This window comes from Rana temporaria, chromosome 12, assembly GCF_905171775.1.
Source record: "Rana temporaria chromosome 12, aRanTem1.1, whole genome shotgun sequence".
NCBI classification, from domain to species: domain Eukaryota; kingdom Metazoa; phylum Chordata; class Amphibia; order Anura; family Ranidae; genus Rana; species Rana temporaria.
Genome location: NC_053500.1, coordinates 2,691,389 through 2,709,367, shown reverse-complemented (window position 1 = coordinate 2,709,367; position 17,979 = coordinate 2,691,389). Strand labels below are relative to the sequence as shown.

At 50.3% G+C, this 17,979-nt stretch overlaps 1 protein-coding gene across 6 annotated transcripts in view; it reads right to left on the bottom strand.

Annotated features, from left to right (window-relative positions):
* Nucleotides 1-17,979, bottom strand: part of BPTF (bromodomain PHD finger transcription factor) — a 74,039-nt gene that overhangs the window by 34,470 nt on the left and 21,590 nt on the right. For 5 of the 6 annotated variants that reach the window (XM_040331871.1, XM_040331872.1, XM_040331875.1 and 2 more), the window contains exons 5-16: nt 17,246-17,413; nt 15,940-16,068; nt 14,270-14,454; nt 9,461-9,816; nt 9,245-9,376; nt 7,721-7,850; nt 7,505-7,637; nt 7,219-7,419; nt 3,348-5,442; nt 707-831; nt 487-615; nt 247-397 (exon numbers count right to left, since the gene is read on the bottom strand). In XM_040331871.1, the coding sequence (XP_040187805.1) occupies nt 247-397; nt 487-615; nt 707-831; nt 3,348-5,442; nt 7,219-7,419; nt 7,505-7,637; nt 7,721-7,850; nt 9,245-9,376; nt 9,461-9,816; nt 14,270-14,454; nt 15,940-16,068; nt 17,246-17,413 (3,934 nt within the window). The remainder of the gene's footprint in view (nt 1-246; nt 398-486; nt 616-706; nt 832-3,347; nt 5,443-7,218; nt 7,420-7,504; nt 7,638-7,720; nt 7,851-9,244; nt 9,377-9,460; nt 9,817-14,269; nt 14,455-15,939; nt 16,069-17,245; nt 17,414-17,979) is intronic. The other variant, XM_040331873.1, reaches the window with a different exon arrangement.

Below are 17,979 nucleotides of genomic sequence, written 5' to 3'. Positions count from 1 at the left end.
GTTATGGTGGGCATCAGGTAGTTATGGTGGGCATCAGGTAGTTATGGTGGGCATCAGGCAGCTACGGTCAGGTAGTTATGGTGGGCATCAGGTAGTTATGGCAAGCATCTATCAGGCAGCTATGGTCAGGTAATTATGGTGGCATCAGGTAATTATGGTTGGCATCTATCAAGGTACAGAACTGGAGATAAAGAAGTAAAAAAAAATAAAAAAAGAAGAGACTTTGGTATAAAAGCAGAAAATAACCTTTCAGAAAAGCACTTTATCTCCCACAGGTCGAGCTCCTCCTCGGGTACCCAGGTCTCCAGGATGATGGGGCCGGTATGTTTGGGAGTTTCAGGCCTTTTGGGTCGCAGAGCACTCGATCGAAGGCCCTTCCTCTGCGGGGTCGGCGTTTCTGCAAGATAATGGGATTCTTTGATCTTTTCTGTTTCTAGATCACAAGTTCAACTAAAAGCTGATGGATTGGAGGACAAGATTCCCCACCTTTTGGTGCCTCTGGAACACCGATTGGGCAGATGATTTTCCTAACGCAATACTCTGATCGGATGTCGTACGGGCCGACGTCTCTTCTCTTGATTATTTCAGTGGTGGTGATCGCTGTTTCAGTAGATTCTTTGAATTTGAAGGAAACGCATTACAAGTTAATGATAACGTGCGGACAGAGAAACGTTACAGAATACATACGTCTATATAGAGGGTGTACCTGTACGTGTGGTGCCACTACCAGGAGGGGGCTTGGCTGCCATGTCGTCCCACCGTAAACTTGCCCACAGGAGACGCAGCATGAGACTCACTCCCGCCAGAGATTTCACCGTCTGAAGCCGATACCTGAGAACACACCATCAGGAAGAACCAGAGATGTCAATGTAATCCGACGGAATCCATTAGACTCGGGTCACACTACTGCGACCTGAAGGTTCTACGCTCTCATAGTGCAACTTTAGGGAATGCCTGGGTGATCTTCATGTAATGTCGCATGAAAGTCGCCTTGCAGTACAGGAACCTTTACGAAGCAACTTCAGCAGAGCCAATTAAAGTGGAGTTCCACCCATTTAAAAGTCAGAAGCTACAAAAAAAAAAAAAGAGAAGTGTAGCTGCTGACTTTTAACCACTTAAGACCCGGACCTTTATGCAGGTAAAGGACCCGGCCAGTTTTTGCGATTCGGCACTGCGTCGCTTTAACCGACAATGGCGCGGTCATGCGACGTGGCTCCCAAACAAAATTGGCGTCTTTTTTTCCCCACAAATAGAGCTTTCTTTTGGTGGTATTTGATCACCTCTGCGGTTTTTATTTTTTGCGCTATAAACAAAAATAGAGCGACAATTTTGAAAAAAAAATCAATATTTTTTTACTTTTTGCTATAATAAATATCCCCCAAAAAGATATAAAAAAAAAACTTTTCCTCAGTTTAGGCCGATACGTATTCTTCTACCTATTTTTGGTACAAAAAAAAAAAATAAAAAAAAAAAAAATCGCAATAAGCGTTTATCGATTGGTTTGCGCAAAAATTATAGCGTTTACAAAATAGGAGATAGTTTTATTGCATTTTTAGAATTTTTTTTTTTACTACCAATGCCGGCAATCAGCAATTTTTTTTGTGACTGCGACATTATGGCGAACACATCGGACACTTTTGACACATTTTTGGGACCATTGTCATTTTCACAGAAAAAAATGCTATAAAAATGCACCGATTACTGTGAAAATGACAATTGCAAACGAGTTAACCACTAGGGGGCGCTGTAGGGGTTATGTGTGACCTCATATGTTTTCTAACTGTAGGGGGGCGGGGCTGGACGTGTGACGTCATTGATCGTGTTTCCCTATATTCGGGAACACACGATCAATGAAGCTGCCACTGTGAAGATTGGGGAAGCTGTGTTTACACACACCTCTCCCCATTCTTCAGCTCCGCGGCCGATCGCAGGACTCCGGCGGCGATCGGATCCGTGGGTCCCGCGGCCGCGGAGCTTCGGACCGGGTCGCGGGCCCGCGACCCACGGCTGGGCACTTAAAGAGGACGTACAGGTACGTGCTTGTGCCCAGCCGTGCCATTCTGCCGACGTATATCTACAGGAGGCGGTCCCTTAAGTGGTTAAAGCTCGTTTTGCACAGAGTGGCCCTGATCCTCCTCTTCTGGGGTCCCTCTGTGGCTCCTGCCTGCATTAGATAACCCTCTGGGGCTCAGGTAAGAAAAACGAGAGGGGGGGGGGGGGGACGGAGACTGCAAGGTGTTTCAGTAATCAAATGCAGAGGCAATTATTTACGATAAAGCGTACAGTAAAACCTTGGTTTGAGAGTAACTTGGCTTGAGAGCGCTTTGCAAGACAAGCACATTTTTTGAATAAACTTTGACTTGATATACAAGCAATGTGTTGATATACACAAGTAGCGTCATGCCACATCCGAGTATAAAAGTAGTTCCATTTTTATAGTCCTACAGATACAATGGGACCTCTGAGGGCAACCATACTGCCGATGCGGCCAGCGATAAATGGAGTACGACACCCCTGACCTAAAGGGAGCGCCCAATAAAGAAACATTCAATTACTTTTCCATAGGGATATCCCAGAATAGCTTTTACAGCCAAGCCTGGTCACTTTTGAGCTACAGACAGGGTGGGTGGGCAACAAGTCCATGCCGAGGTCCTGAATAGTGACAAGGTTCTGTCGGGTGATCAATCACAAGTGAACTTAGAACTATCACCTACCCCACTTAGGACATTGCCTCCTGATCACTCACCTTGCCCCAGCAAGATATTCTAGCCATGCCCTACCCCGTTGCATTGGAGCCAATGCTCTAATGGAGTGGGGCCCCAAAGTAAAATGATAGGGCTGGGGAAAAAAATCAATTTAAAATCTGAATGGAATTTCAAGGGCAAATCGATTTAGACTTTGACCCAATCGATTTTTTTTTCCCCCCCATAAGACCGGCGCTCCGCGGACTAGGTCGAAGCCGCGACCTCGCCTAAAAAACCCTGCCCGCACCTCACCGCGATCCTGGGAAAAGGCGTTTTCCCAGGATCGCGGCGAGCAGGATTTTCCCAGGTCGTGGCTTCGGCCTAGTCCGCGGCCTTTTCCCAGGATCGCGGCGGACTAGGCCGAAGCCGCGACCTCTCCTAAAAACTCCTGCCGGCACGGTGTCAGTCAGGAAAAATAAATAAAAAACTTGATTTGAATCGTGAATCATCACCGAAAAGCATCAGACACTGAAGCCAACCAGGAAGGACTCCCACATTGAAGAGCAGTGGCTACACCTACTATGAGAAGAGTCTATCAGGAGCTACTATCACTTTGCCCTGAATGGGTGACAGGGTCTCTTTAAAAACAGGAAATGTACCTACCTCCACGTGATCCCAAACGTTGGCCGCGGAGAAGGGTATGGCCAGATATCATTTGCTGGTTTAGCATTGTAACTGAATACAGGAACCTCTCGGATTCCTCCCCTACGAGAGATGATCTTGAGATCATCGAGCGGCAGGACGAATATGCTCTTTTTGTTACTCTTGGTCACAAACTTCCGGTACGACGGGAGAGCCGTTCCGGACCTCGACTTCTTGGCCTTTGTGAACTTCATGAGTCGCACGCGGTCCTTGGTTGTGTATTCTTTGCTTACAGTCATTGAAGAAGCGCGCGTCCCGTCGGAGGTGGTCAAAGAGTCGGCCACAGTTGTCGTAACCACAGTTTTACTACACTCTTTTACAGCGACAAAGCCATCGGAGAGACTCGGTGACACAACCTTGGTTACAGTAGTGGTTGTGGTTGTACAGGACAGGCAGACGTTCGCTGTAGAAGACACAACCGTTGACGATTGCTTAGAAGACCCTCCACCGCCCACCGCAACAGTCTTTGACGTCGACACGGTTGAAGTTGTAGTGGTCACTTCCGTGACAACGGTTTTTATTTTGGCCTCCCCGTTGACTATGTCCGCCGGTAAATCGTTCTGCTCGGCAGAATCGTTACTCAAACTGGACTCTTCTCCTGAGATGACAGGAGACAATATTCTTTGAGGCTCCCGTGTCTCCATCTCCCCTACGCCAGAAACAGAACCGAGTGATGGTCGGGCCCCTGAATCACTAGACCCATCCAGGGTCTTAACCTTCGTGTGACCAGACCCACCAGAATGTTTCTCAGAGTTGGACGACGTCTTTTCCTTCTCCGTGTTCCCTGAGTCTTTACTGGGAGACAGTGGTGCAGAGACTCCATTTTTGTCCTCTACGTCCTCCTTGTTCACATCTCCATTCATTAAAGGTCTTGCCACTGAATCTTTTACTCTTGCATCATGATCGGAACAATTCAGCGAGGGGTCTTTCGATTTCGGCTCCTGCACAGGCCGGTCGTCGCACGCGTCTTTTCCCAAAAACACGCCCTTACCGTTGACTTGGGGTGTGACTTCCGCCTTTCCTTCTTGAGAATTAATGTTATTGCATTTTATGTCGTGGCCATCAGAGCCCCCGTGTGCAACATTAGTCCTTTCATCTTGGCCTGGCTCTCCATTAGCAGACTGGCTCGCACCACCCATTTGGGAGTCGCACGACGTTTCCGGGTCTGATGTTCCCGCCATTGAACGATTTTCTGATGCCAGCTCAGAACGTTCACGATTTGCAGAGTCTTGTCTGCTGCGGTTACCCTCCTCCCCGACCACAGCGGAGTTTTTGACTTCTCCAGGCACCACCGGCTTATTGTTTACAGAATTGGAACAGTCTTTTTCCCGAATGGGCTCGCAAGAAACAGAGGGAGAGTTTTCTAGGACTTTTTCTTGGCCTAAACCCGACGCAGTTGAGGGCACAACTGTTGAAGCACCGGAAGAACAGTTCTCAGGGAGTTTATCTGCACGGCTCTGACTCTCCTCTTTGGTTTCCGTCGTCTTGGGCAGAACAACAACACTCTGAGAAGAGCTTGGATCTCTATCCTGCTTTTCATCGAGTGCCTTGCTAGTTTCACTTGTTACAGACCCCAAATCCCCCGTACTGGGCTTGACACTCAGTTCCTGAGCAGAAGAGGTGCTCTTTGAGGGGTCTGGAACCTGTGAGCCTGGAGTTTTATCTATACAAGGAATAGCAGCTTTTGCCCCAGGACCATCGACCAGATCCATGTTAAGTCTCCTGACTACGGCCTTGCAGGACTCGTCCGCTTTCTCAGATTTGATTTTGGCGCCTTCATGTAAGCTCTGCTGCCGATTGGAGGCCCCTGTCTGTTTAGCCGCGCCGCCCAACTTAAGTCTCTCCATCCGCTGTTTTTCTTCAAGTGTGAACTGTTTGACACGCCGGTCCAGAAGCCCATCCAGCCGAGAGGTCTTTACTTTCTTTTTATACCACGTCCTCATCTGAAAGCCCAGGCTGACGTTTATCAAATCCGCGTCGGGAAAAGTCTCCTCTTTCCCAGGTGAAGAGTCCATCTCCATTGGCTCTTCCTTGATCGGCTCAGAATCTTCTTGATCTGCAAAGATAAGGCAATTTTTTTTTTTTTTAAACTTGAAAACCAAAAAGATGAAATGTGTTAAAGTTACGGAAAAACGGCGACAAAATCCACAATTTAAGAAAAAAAAAAAAACAAGACCATTTCTGGTACTTTGTTTATATGCAAAAATATTTTTTGCTAGAAAACTAGAAACTCCCAAACAAATTAAATTAGAGAGATATCGAGAGAGAGAGATATCGAGAGAGAGAGATATCGAGAGAGAGAGAGAAGTTATCGAGAGAGAGAGAAGTTATCGAGAGAGAGAGAAGTTATCGAGAGAGAGAGAGAGAGAGGAGAGAGAGAGAGAGAGAGAGAGAGAGAGGAGATATCGAGAGAGAGGAGATATCGAGAGAGAGAGATATCGAGAGAGAGAGATATCGAGAGAGAGAGAGAGAGAGAGAGAGAGAGAGAGAGAGAGAGAGAGAGGAGATATCGAGAGAGAGAGGAGATATCGAGAGAGAGAGGAGATATCGAGAGAGAGAGGAGATATCGAGAGAGAGAGAGAGAGAGAGAGAGAGAGAGAGAGAGAGAGAGAGAGAGAGAGGGGGAGGAGATATCGAGAGAGAGAGAGAGAGAGAGAGAGAGAGAGAGAGGGAGGAGATATCGAGAGAGAGAGAGAGAGAGAGAGAGAGGGAGGAGATATTGAGAGAGAGAGAGAGAGAGAGAGAGAGAGAGAGAGAGAGAGAGAGAGAGAGAGAGAGAGAGGAGATATCGAGAGAGAGAGAGAGAGAGAGAGAGGAGATATCGAGAGAGAGAGAGGAGATATCGAGAGAGAGGAGATATCGAGAGAGAGAGATATCGAGAGAGAGAGATATCGAGAGAGAGGAGATATCGAGAGAGAGAGAGAGAGAGAGAGAGAGAGAGAGAGAGAAGATATCGAGAGAGAGAGAGAGAGAGAGGGAGGAGATCGAGAGAGAGAGAGGGAGGAGATATCGAGAGAGAGAGAGAGAGAGAGAGAGAGAGAGAGAGAGAGAGAGAGGAGATATCGAGAGAGAGAGAGGAGATATCGAGAGAGAGAGAGAGAGAGAGGGAGGAGATATTGAGAGAGAGAGAGAGAGAGAGAGAGAGAGAGAGAGAGAGAGAGAGAGAGAGAGGAGATATCGAGAGAGAGAGATATCGAGAGAGAGAGAGATATCGAGAGAGAGAGAGATATCGAGAGAGAGAGAGAGATATCGAGAGAGAGAGAGATATCGAGAGAGAGAGAGATATCGAGAGAGAGAGAGATATCGAGAGGAGATAGAGATATCGAGAGGAGATAGAGAGAGAGAGAGAGAGAGAGAGAGAGATATCGAGAGAGAGAGAGATATCGAGAGAGAGAGAGATATCGAGAGGAGATAGAGATATCGAGAGGAGATAGAGAGAGAGAGAGAGAGAGAGAGGAAGAGAGGGAGGAGATATCGAGAGGAGAGATAGATAGAGAGAGAGAGGAGATATCGAGAGCGAGAGGAGATATCGAGAGCGAGAGGAGATATCGAGCGAGAGAGAGAGAGAGAGAGAGAGAGATGTATACCATCGGCAAGCGGTTAATGAACAAAAAACACAATAGTTACCCCAATAATTTCTGAAAAATATGAAAGATGATGCAACGCTGAGAAAATAGATATCCAATACACAGACAACCTACGTCAAGAAAAAATCTTTTCTATCCATATAATCAAACAACTTAAAGTAGAACCCCGCCAGAATACACCTCATGCTGAAATGAGACAAGCTGAAGGACCTCGGCTCTCTGGGTGGTCTGTAGATGGACTGTACCTTTCTCTGTAGTCTCATTGTCCTGGTCCATCAAATGTTCCCTCTCACTGGCCTCAATCTGCTTTTTAATTTGGTCCCTCTTGTCCTCTTCCTCCTCCTCTTCTCTTTTCACGGCCTTTACTGGTGGTGGATCCGGTTTGCTCTCCTCTGTCTTGGGACAATCCACCTCCATCTTGCCTTCAGCATTTTCACTGCCCTTTTCTGGAAAGAGGACAAGTGTACATTAGACACCCCTAAAGAAATAGGAATGATCTAGAACACACAGACAGAAGGCTTCCCAGCTCACCCAACATCTTCCTATAGTTGGCGTTGGTGTTTCCGGGAAGGCGCGTTACAAATCGGTGCACGTGAGTTTTACTGATCCAGCACCACCCTCCATAGCCGGTGATCCTGTACTCCTCTCCCTTCTGTTTCCATACCTTAGAAGGAGAAAAGAAAAGGCTCTGGTATATAAATTCACAACTCTTCCCTACAGCTCATCAAACCCTGGAGGACCCAATACCTGATGTTTTATGGGGAACGTGTACTTGACCCAAGTAGCCTGCTGCATGGTTTCCTCCTCTTCCAGCTTCCGCTCCTTCTTCTTCACCTTGTCCTTCTCTTCTCTTTCCATGGATGTCATCCTCCGTAACCTGGACAAACAGGAGGATGCCAGTCAAATAAAAAAATTGCCAGATCCCTTTTCAAGAAAATGTCTGTCAGGAGCAGCCTGCATTCTTTACACATTATCCAGGGTCACCATTTAATTCCTGTAAGGAGATGGTGGCTGAGGGCGACACAAATTCGTAAAACCTGATGTATGTGTGCAGTTTTGGTTTATATACTGGCATACCCTGCTTTACGTACACTCACCAGTATGGACAGCCCAGATTTGCCCGCCAGAGCCCAAAGCTTTCCCCCCGCCAGACAGCCCAGAGCTGCCCGCCAGACAGCCCAGAGCTGCCCGCCAGACAGCCCAGAGCTGCCCGCCAGACAGCCCAGAGTTGCCCGCCATGCCCGCTAGATAGCCCAGAGTTGCCCGCTAGACAGCCCAGAGTTGCCCGCCAGCCATGCCCGCTAGAAAGCCCAGAGTTTCCCGCTAGACAGCCCAGAGTTGCCCCGCCAGCCATGCCCATCAGAGAGCCCAGAGTCGACCCATCAGAGAGCCCAGAGTCGACCCATCAGAGAGCCCAGAGTCGACCCATCAGAGAGCCCAGAGTCGACCCATCAGAGAGCCCAGAGTCGACCCATCAGAGAGCCCAGAGTCGACCCATCAGAGAGCCCAGAGTCGACCCATCAGAGAGCCCAGAGTCGACCCACCAGAGAGCCCAGAGTCGACCCACCAGAGAGCCCAGAGTCAACCCATCAGAGAGCCCAGAGTCGACCCACCAGAGAGCCCAGAGTCGACCCACCAGAGAGCCCAGAGTCGACCCACCAGAGAGCCCAGAGTCGACCCACCAGAGAGCCCAGAGTCGACCCACCAGAGAGCCCAGAGTCGACCCACCAGAGAGCCCAGAGTCGACCCACCAGAGAGCCCAGAGTCGACCCACCAGAGTCGACTCATCAGAGAGCCCAGAGTCGACCCATCAGAGAGCACATAGTCCCCCGCCAGCCTGCCCAGAGCTGCCCGCCCAGAGTTGCCACCTAAACATAAGTGAATTACTGTACAGTACTATAAACTCCACTACATGACCGCCCCCCCACTACAGCCCATGGCCCTCCACTATATGACCCGATACCCCCACTACAGTCGCTGACCCCCCAGAAGTGAAGAAAGCGATTGCTTCACTTTAAAAACATTTTCGTTTAACATACATGCTCTGGCCCCATTGTTTACTTAAAAGTGGGGTATGCCTGTGAATGTTTGACACAGATCAGCCCGCTGGAAGGTGGGGGGGGGGGGGGCACCCTTCCAATCACCTGTAAAAGCATTCCACAAATGTAAACGTAGGTTAGGCGGTCTTCACCTGGCTATAGGGTATAACAACTCAACATTAAGTGAGGACAGGCGCCTCATGACATGCAACGTTTTTAGCACAATTATTACCTGGTGTGACCCAAACAATCTTTCCATATTGGTAACATGACAACGGGTTTAATGGCACACTCCAGTATTGCAAGCGCCAGTGCGAATTCCCGGGGTTTGCTGCACATCTGGACAGCCTTAATCCAGTTGGACCTGCAGAGACAACAGCCAGTCATGTTACACATTCCACGCTTCACAGCCGCAGTTGGTCTGGATTTAAAGCACTGCATACGTTACCTGTGAGAGGCCCAATTGGGATGCAGGAAAGGTGCCGGGATATTGTTCTCCAGCTGGACGATGGTCAGCCTCAGCGTGGATATGGTCAGCACCTTGGACCCGTGCACAGAGCCGTTCCACTTAAACTCTCCGTTGGGCGACATGCAGAACTTGTGCGCCAGATGCCTGCGCTTGTCGTGGTCCTCCCGGTGCTGGTGCTTGTTCAGTGCGTACGAGTTTGTGGTGTACTGATTGTGATAAACCCGGTACTTGCCCTCTTGCCCCAGTTTGAAATAGGTGCTGAGAATGCCCCTCATCACCACCTCCTTTCGGGTGCTCATCCGGGAGATCTCCCCTTGGGAATTCACCACCAGGACCTGTAAGAGTAAAATCATGGAAAGTTAATAAAGTAACTAAAACGGTGACTTGGATTCCGCCCACTCTGCAGCAGTGGCCATGGAATAAGGGTGCTGGATGGCATACAATGGCATTGCCCTGAAGACTACCTGCTAACATCTATGGTAAGATCAGACGTCACTTAGATGTAAAATACTGCTGGGAAGAAAAAAAACTCATTCACAATCTATTTCCAGAATTCTCCATTCATTCCTGTGTGGGCTACCGGTCTCCAAACTCTCAGACCGATACCGTACCAATGGCGGCGAGTTTCACAGCTAAAGACCATTTGACAATACTGGAGAGAAGACGTACAATCACCCAGAAACGAGTCCAAGACTGCAGGAAGAAATGCAAATTGTGTGCAATGTTACACCTCTATATAGTGACGCTGCGTCCATGCAGGGTGCATTTTAATTCCCCTCCATGGTACTTTTCCTCCCCCGCCGTTCTGTTCAGCCACTAAGAGCAAAAGGTGAGCCCCTCCATGTAAAGGTGAGCCCCCTGTGTAAAGGTGAGCCCCCTGTGTAAAGGTGAGCCCCCTGTGTAAAGGTGAGCCCCCTGTGTAAAGGTGAGCCCCCTGTGTAAAGGTGAGCCCCCTGTGTAAAGGTGAGCCCCCTGTGCAAATTAGGTTGATTTACCAAAACCAGAGTGCAAAATATGGTGCAGCCAATCAGCTTCTAAATTTCACTTGTTCAATTCAAGTGGTTGTAAACCCTTACAGGTCACTTTCACGTACAGGTAAAGCCTAGATTAAGGCTTACCTGTAGGTGCTGGAAATAGCTCCTAAACCTCCACGGTTTAGAAGATATTTACAATTTTCTCGTACGGCGATTTCTCCCGCGCGTGCGCTGTGTATTCGGCGCATGCACACTCTAGAAAGGGCACGCTGTGCCGTTTCAAGCTGGTGTCATGCCGTGACTGGCAGGAGTGACATCACGAGAGTCGGACTGTCACAGAGACGGAGTTCGCGGCCCCGGAAGGAAGAGGGGTGAAGAAATCGCAGGCTTCGGTTTCAGGCAAGTGACACATAATGGGCTACTATGCGATGCATACAAACCCATTATGCTTTACCTTTGCAGGGAAACAAAGAGGAAGTAAAACCCATCAGGTTTTACTTCCGCTTTAAGCTTTGACATTAAAACCTGGAAGGCGATTGGGTTTCTACGCACAGTTGCACCAGATTTTGCACTCTCCATTTTTATTAAATCCACCCCAATATGTCTCAGGATTTGAAGTTCATATTAATTATATGGTAGTATAACCGAGCGAGTCACATGCGCCCCCCCTCCCCCAGGAAGTATTGGGATTGGGCTTGTGTACACAGGGCAGTGGTCTCCAAACTGCAGCCATGGGGCCGAATGTGACCCTTTGCTTGCCTTTAACTAGGCCTTGGGGCACTTTTCTTCCCACTGACACCAAAAATGGGGCAAAATTCCTGCTATTGACATCAATAAGATATCATTCCTGACACTGACACCAATGGGGCGCTATTCCTCCCACCAGTACCAGTGACGGGACCCTATTCCTTCCACCAGTACCAGTGACGGGGCCCTATTCCTTCCACCAGTACCAGTGACGGGCCCTATTGCTTCCACCAGTACCAGTGATGGGGCCCTATTCCTTCCACCAGTACCAGTGACGGGACCCCATTCCTCCCAGCAGTACCAGTGACGGGGCCCTATTCCTCCCAGCAGTACCAGTGACGGGGCCCTATTCCTCCCACCAGTACCAGTGATGGGGCCCTATTCCTCCCACCAGTACCAGTGACGGGGCCCTATTCCTTCCACCAGTACCAGTGACGGAGCCCTATTCCTTCCACCAGTACCAGTAACAGGGCGCTATTCCTTCCACCAGTACCAGTGACGGGGCCCTATTCCTCCCACCAGTACCAGTGACGGGACCCTATTCCTACCACCAGTACCAGTGACGGGGCCCTATTCCTCCCACCAGTACCAGTGACTGGGCCCTATTCCTCCCACCAGTACCAGTGACGGGGCCCTATTCCTCCCACCAGTACCAGTGACAGGGCCCTATTCCTCCCATCAGTACCAGTGACGGGGCCCTATTCCTCCCACCAGTACCAGTGACGGGGCCCTATTCCTCCCACCAGTACCAGTGACGGGACCCTATTCCTCCCACCAGTACCAGTGACGGGGCGCTATTCCACCCGTACCAGTGACGGGGCCCTATTCCTTCCACCAGTAACAGGGCGCTATTCCCTCCACCAGTACCAGTGACGGGGTGCTATTCCTTCCACCAGTACCAGCGACGGGTGCTATTCCTTCCACCAGTACCAGTAACAGGGCGCTATTCCTTCCACCAGTACCAGTGACGGGGTGCTATTCCTTCCACCAGTACCAGCGACGGGGTGCTATTCCTTCCACCAGTACCAGTGACGGGGCGCTATTCCTTCCACTAGTACCAGTGACGGGGCGCTATTCCTTCCACCAGTACCAGTGAAGGGGCCCTATTCCTTTTACTAGTACCAGTGACGGGGCCCTATTCCTTCCAACATTACCAATGATGGGGAACTATACCTCCCACTGACACCAATGATGGGGAACTATCCCTCCCACTGACACCAATGATGCATTTTTTACTCCCGCTGATGCAAGGACTTTCTCTATTCCCAATGGCCACAGTCTGGGCCTCCTTAAGTCTGAAGGACAGTAAACTGACCCATTGTTTAGAAAGTTTGGAGACCCCCGGACACAAGTCATACACTGCCTTACACCCGTGATCACCTGCACAACATCCCCGTGCAGGAAATCTCATTGATGCCTATTGGGAAATAGCAACTATACAGACACAACCTCTGGGTCCCAATATGACATCCATTTGGATGGGGGTCCCGGAACTCACACTGTCTGTTCTCAGAGTCGCACCCACACAGCTCTCCTATACTGGGACATATTCAATAGACATGAATATGACTGCCTGTATAGGGATGCATGGAACACCTGTGCATTCCTGGGCAGGTAAACACGGCCCTGCACAGGCGTTCAGTATTGCACACCCTGTGTGAACGAAGCCTATTCCCTATGTGTGGTGCTGAACAGGGGAGCAAAGACAATATGGCCCGGATTCACAAAGCACTTACGCCGACGTATAACAAATTACGACGTAAGTGCAAATGTGCGCCGTCGTATCTGTGCGCCAGACCCACAAACAGATGCGCCTGAAACCGGGCTACACCCCGCCAACGTATCTTGCTTACGCCGGCGTAGAGTGGGCATACATTTAGGCTGGGAGCATGATGCCGCTCCCATTGATTAGTCATTCAAACATGCAAATGAGGGAACTACGGCGATTCACGAACCTGCGTGCGCCCGACGCAGGCTACGAGAGGGGCGCGTAAGTTGTACGTCCGGCGTAAAGTTAAGCCCCATAAAAGAGGTGCAACCCAGCAGCAGACATGCAAAGGTCTGCACCAGGGAACACAAGCCGGCCAAGCCGGCGTATTTTACGTTGGACCTGTGTCTGGCTGGGCGTAGGTTACGTTCATGGCGTACGCAGTGATCCGGCGTATCTTAGGCAGTTGTTCCGACGGCGCAGTTCGTTAAACGTACTTATCTGGCGCTCGGACCATCATTAGCATGGGGTCACGCCTCATTTGCATGGGTCAAGCCCACTTCCACCTACGCCGACCTGCGCCTTCGAAACCTACGCCACGCCTACGCAGCGTTGGGAGCACTGGCTTCCTGAATTCTATGCTTGCCCCTCTGCGCTGCGTCGGCGTGGCATACATTGGTTTGCGCTACGGCGGCGTAATGTGCGCCCGCTCTCTGTGAATCCGGGCCTATGAGTATTTGCCTTGCTGGGCTATAGAGGGATTAAAGCAAAGGAAGGGGTGTTGATTCAAATGACTTAACCAGAGTACAAAGTATAAAAATAATCCTATTAGGACCCTCCATAAAACACACAAACTTCATTACTTGGAGAAACACGAAGACAAGGCCGCCAACCCTCTTCACAGTTTATCCCTTAATACAAAACCCGAGGTTCAGGTAAACCTCACAGAACTCAGAAAACCGGGGCGCCTTCCAATCCCCTAAAACTCAAAGTTACTATCATTTATTCTACAATAATCATCATTATCCTCGCAAGAGAAATGATTCAAATCACAGAAACATGTAAGATACATGATTTAGCCGAAGACGGCTCCCCTGATTGGCTGAGCAGAAGATGGAAAGGCAGAAGAAGTGAAAGTCACAGAAGAGTCCTCAAACCTCAATTGCGGAAGGAATCCTCCACCGCCCCCGGAAATGACCTTCAGACACCAGAAAACAGGGGATCAAAACTTGAAAAAGATAGATTGAGTAGGCCGGGTCACTCAGCTGACACCAGAAAAGAACCGAAGGGGAGAGAGGGGGAGGGGAAGTCAGTCCACTAAGTGCAGCTGCATCAACATGGCCGACACAAAACACAAACCTCTCTGCCATCCTTATAAATCTTATTAGCTTCATGGGCTGCAGCAATGCACTGGTGATTCTTCAACAGACTTAACTTGCTGTCTGGGTTCCGTAGTCTGGTCACCATCCTAGAGGGCGTCTTCCCGATTCCAGGGGTCTCCGCGGCCTCTGAAGGACCCTTCTCTGCCTTCACCTCCACAGGAGCTGGAAACGGAAAAAACAAACAAAATAAAAACACATGATATCAAAAGGGGTGCAGAACACACACAAAAAAACCCTCTAGCAACTACACCCCAATCACTTTACATGTCAATCCCACCCCCCAACGTTTTCCAATGATAACCATTCATACAGAGCATCAGAAAAGTATTCACAGAGCTTCACTTTTTCCACTTTATGTTACAGCCTTTTTCCAAAATGGATTAAATTCATTATTTTCCTCAAAATTCTACAAACCCCCATAATGACAACGTGAGAGACGTTTGTTTTAAATCTTTGCAAACTTATTAAAAATAAAGAAAGGAAAAAATCCCACATGCACAAGGATCGCAGGCTCCTCCCACGTACGCGGGATCGCAGGCTCCTCCCACATACACAAGGATCACAGCCTTTGCCATGACACCCAACACTGAGCTCAGGTGCACCCTGTCTGTGCACGGGAGGAGCCCGCGATCCTTCAGTGCACGGGAGGAGCCCGCGATCCTTCAGTGCACGGGAGGAGCCCGCGATCCTTCAGTGCACGGGAGGAGCCCGCGATCCTTCAGTGCACGGGAGGAGCCCGCGATCCTTCAGTGCACGGGAGGAGCCCGCGATCCTTCAGTGCACGGGAGGAGCCCGCGATCCTTCAGTGCACGGGAGGAGCCCGCGATCCTTCAGTGCACGGGAGGAGCCCGCGATCCTTCAGTGCACGGGAGGAGCCCGCGATCCTTCAGTGCACGGGAGGAGCCCGCGATCCTTCAGTGCACGGGAGGAGCCCGCGATCCTTCAGTGCACGGGAGGAGCCCGCGATCCTTCAGTGCACGGGAGGAGCCCGCGATCCTTCAGTGCACGGGAGGAGCCCGCGATCCTTCAGTGCACGGGAGGAGCCCGCGATCCTTCAGTGCACGGGAGGAGCCCGCGATCCTTCAGTGCACGGGAGGAGCCCGCGATCCTTCAGTGCACGGGAGGAGCCCGCGATCCTTCAGTGCACGGGAGGAGCCCGCGATCCTTCAGTGCACGGGAGGAGCCCGCGATCCTTCAGTGCACGGGAGGAGCCCGCGATCCTTCAGTGCACGGGAGGAGCCCGCGATCCTTCAGTGCACGGGAGGAGCCCGCGATCCTTCAGTGCACGGGAGGAGCCCGCGATCCTTCAGTGCACGGGAGGAGCCCGCGATCCTTCAGTGCACGGGAGGAGCCCCTGATCCTTCTGTGCATGGGATTTTGTTTCATTTTTTATTTTTAATAAATTTGCAAAGATTTTAAAAACTTCTCAAGTTGTCACTATGGAGAAATGTTTGTAGAATTTTGAGGATAATAATGAATTGAATCGATTTTGGAAAAAGGCTGTAACATAACAAAATGTGGAAAAAGTGATCTCTTCTGGATGCACTGTATATAAACGACTTCAATGTAGTTCCTGCACAACTTTGGTCTGACTTTCATGCAACTTGAGGCCCATATCCCAGGCTAGCCTTGCACAGTACCGCTCACCTGCATCCTCCGGCTTTGAGACCGGCGGCTGAGTCTCCTTCTGTTGGTCAGACGTCGTCGTGGTCTTGTCATCGCTGCTAGGCTGAGACGCAGGAGGTACACCAGTGCCGGAGGAGGCTTCTGCACCTTCTGGTTAATAGAGAAAACGTTCAGCTTGTGGATGAACAATTAAAAAAAAAAAGTTATCTACAACCGGACCAACAGTAGGCTGCTCCCTGTACACAGGGCCGATCCACCCTATAGGCTCACTATGCAAGCCGCTTAGGGCCCCGCAAAGCTGTAGGGCGCCCCCCCAAATAACTAGAGGCCCTGCCTGGTGAGAAGTCATTTTTGGCCCCTCACCCGGCTTCTCAACTCGCTGGCTGCATGGGAGAAGAGGTAAGAAGTCAGCACCCCGCCTTCTCACTTTAATGTAAGATGTCAGTTCCGATAGCAGAACACCCCCTCCTTCTCAACAGTGCCACCCCCCCCCGCACTTCTCAACTTTAATGTGACATGTCATTTTGCTTAGGGCCCCGGGGAGGTCAGGATTGGTACTGCCTGTACATTTCGACATGCAGAATGCATTCCCAAAGGCACACAACCAGAAATGCCCAGCAGGTGGCAGAATTGTACAGCCACACAACCGGTCTGTCCTTCTTTCTAGCTTTCTAGGAACGGTTAGGATAAGGTGAACCCAGAGCGATCCGAGGGCACAGAAGGCGGAAGGCAGACATGCAGCAGAAATACAACAATGCCCCAAAAGTCATACAGATGTAGTTTAAAATATTAATGGGTCACCCAACCAAAAACAAAGAAGATAAAACCTACAAAGCCAAAAGGTGATTGGATCCACCAGATTCCACCTGTTAACTACTACATTTGGAAGGAGCAAGCCGTTAAAAGATCTTCGGACGTTGCTGAGCTGGAGTGTGTAAGGACTGGATCAATGGGTCAGGACAGGGATGGAGTGGATCTGTGGGATGAGGACAGGGACGGAGTGGATCTGTGGGATGAGGACAGGGACGGAGTGGATCGGTGGAAGAGGACAGGGACGGAGTGGATCGGTGGAAGAGGACAGGGATGGAGTGGATCTGTGGGATGAGGACAGGGACGGAGTGGATCTGTGGGATGAGGACAGGGACGGAGTGGATCTGTGGATGAGGACAGGGATGGAGTGGATCGGTGGAGGAGGACAGGGATGGAGTGGATCGGTGGAGGAGGACAGGGATGGAGTGGATCGGTGGATGAGGACAGGGACGGAGTGGAGTGGATCGGTGGATGAGGACAGGGACAGAGTGGATGGATGGATCGGGAGGGATGTTACCGGAAGTAGTAGTGGAGGATGAAGAGGCCGGTTCGGGGTCAGCGCTGCTTTCTGACGCTTTGCTGCTCGGCACAGTCTTGTCTTCAGAGTCCTTGTTGGGGGTCTCGGAGGGTTGGCTGCCATTGGTGGATGAAGGGGGCTCCATGCTGCTTTTTTCACTGACTGTCTCTGTAATTAACAAAAACAAAAGTAAGCATTATAGGAAAGTTCAAGACGACTCTTTATCTTCCGCCAGCAACTCAGACAAGCCGACTTACCTACAAAGGTTCACCAACCGGACTTCTACTTCAGGACGGAATACAGCGTTGTGCAAGAACCAATGGCACCCACTGCTGTCTCAGCCAATGAGGAGAAAGAGACCTGGGAGAACCGGAGCTCTTGTGCACATCTCTGGTTTGAGATGGGGCTCAGGTAAATATTAAGAAGGGGGCAAAACACTCCCCCCCCCCCCGACTTGTTCACTCCCCAACTTAGTTGGGGTAGGTGGTACACTTTGGTGGGGGTGGGTCAGCCACGCCTCATCACCTTTGACCTCTGGGAACCCGCCTTCTGACCTCTGGGGGAGGGGGGGAGGACCCTGTTCCAATTCCTGAGTCCTAGCCTTATTCTTCAAGGGGAACCCTAACCCCCAAGCCTAACCCCCTAACACATGAACCCCAACCCCAATTGACTTTTGACCTATGAGCTTTAAACCTAACCCCAAGTGCATCTCCCCACCCTAAGAAAGGGGGGGG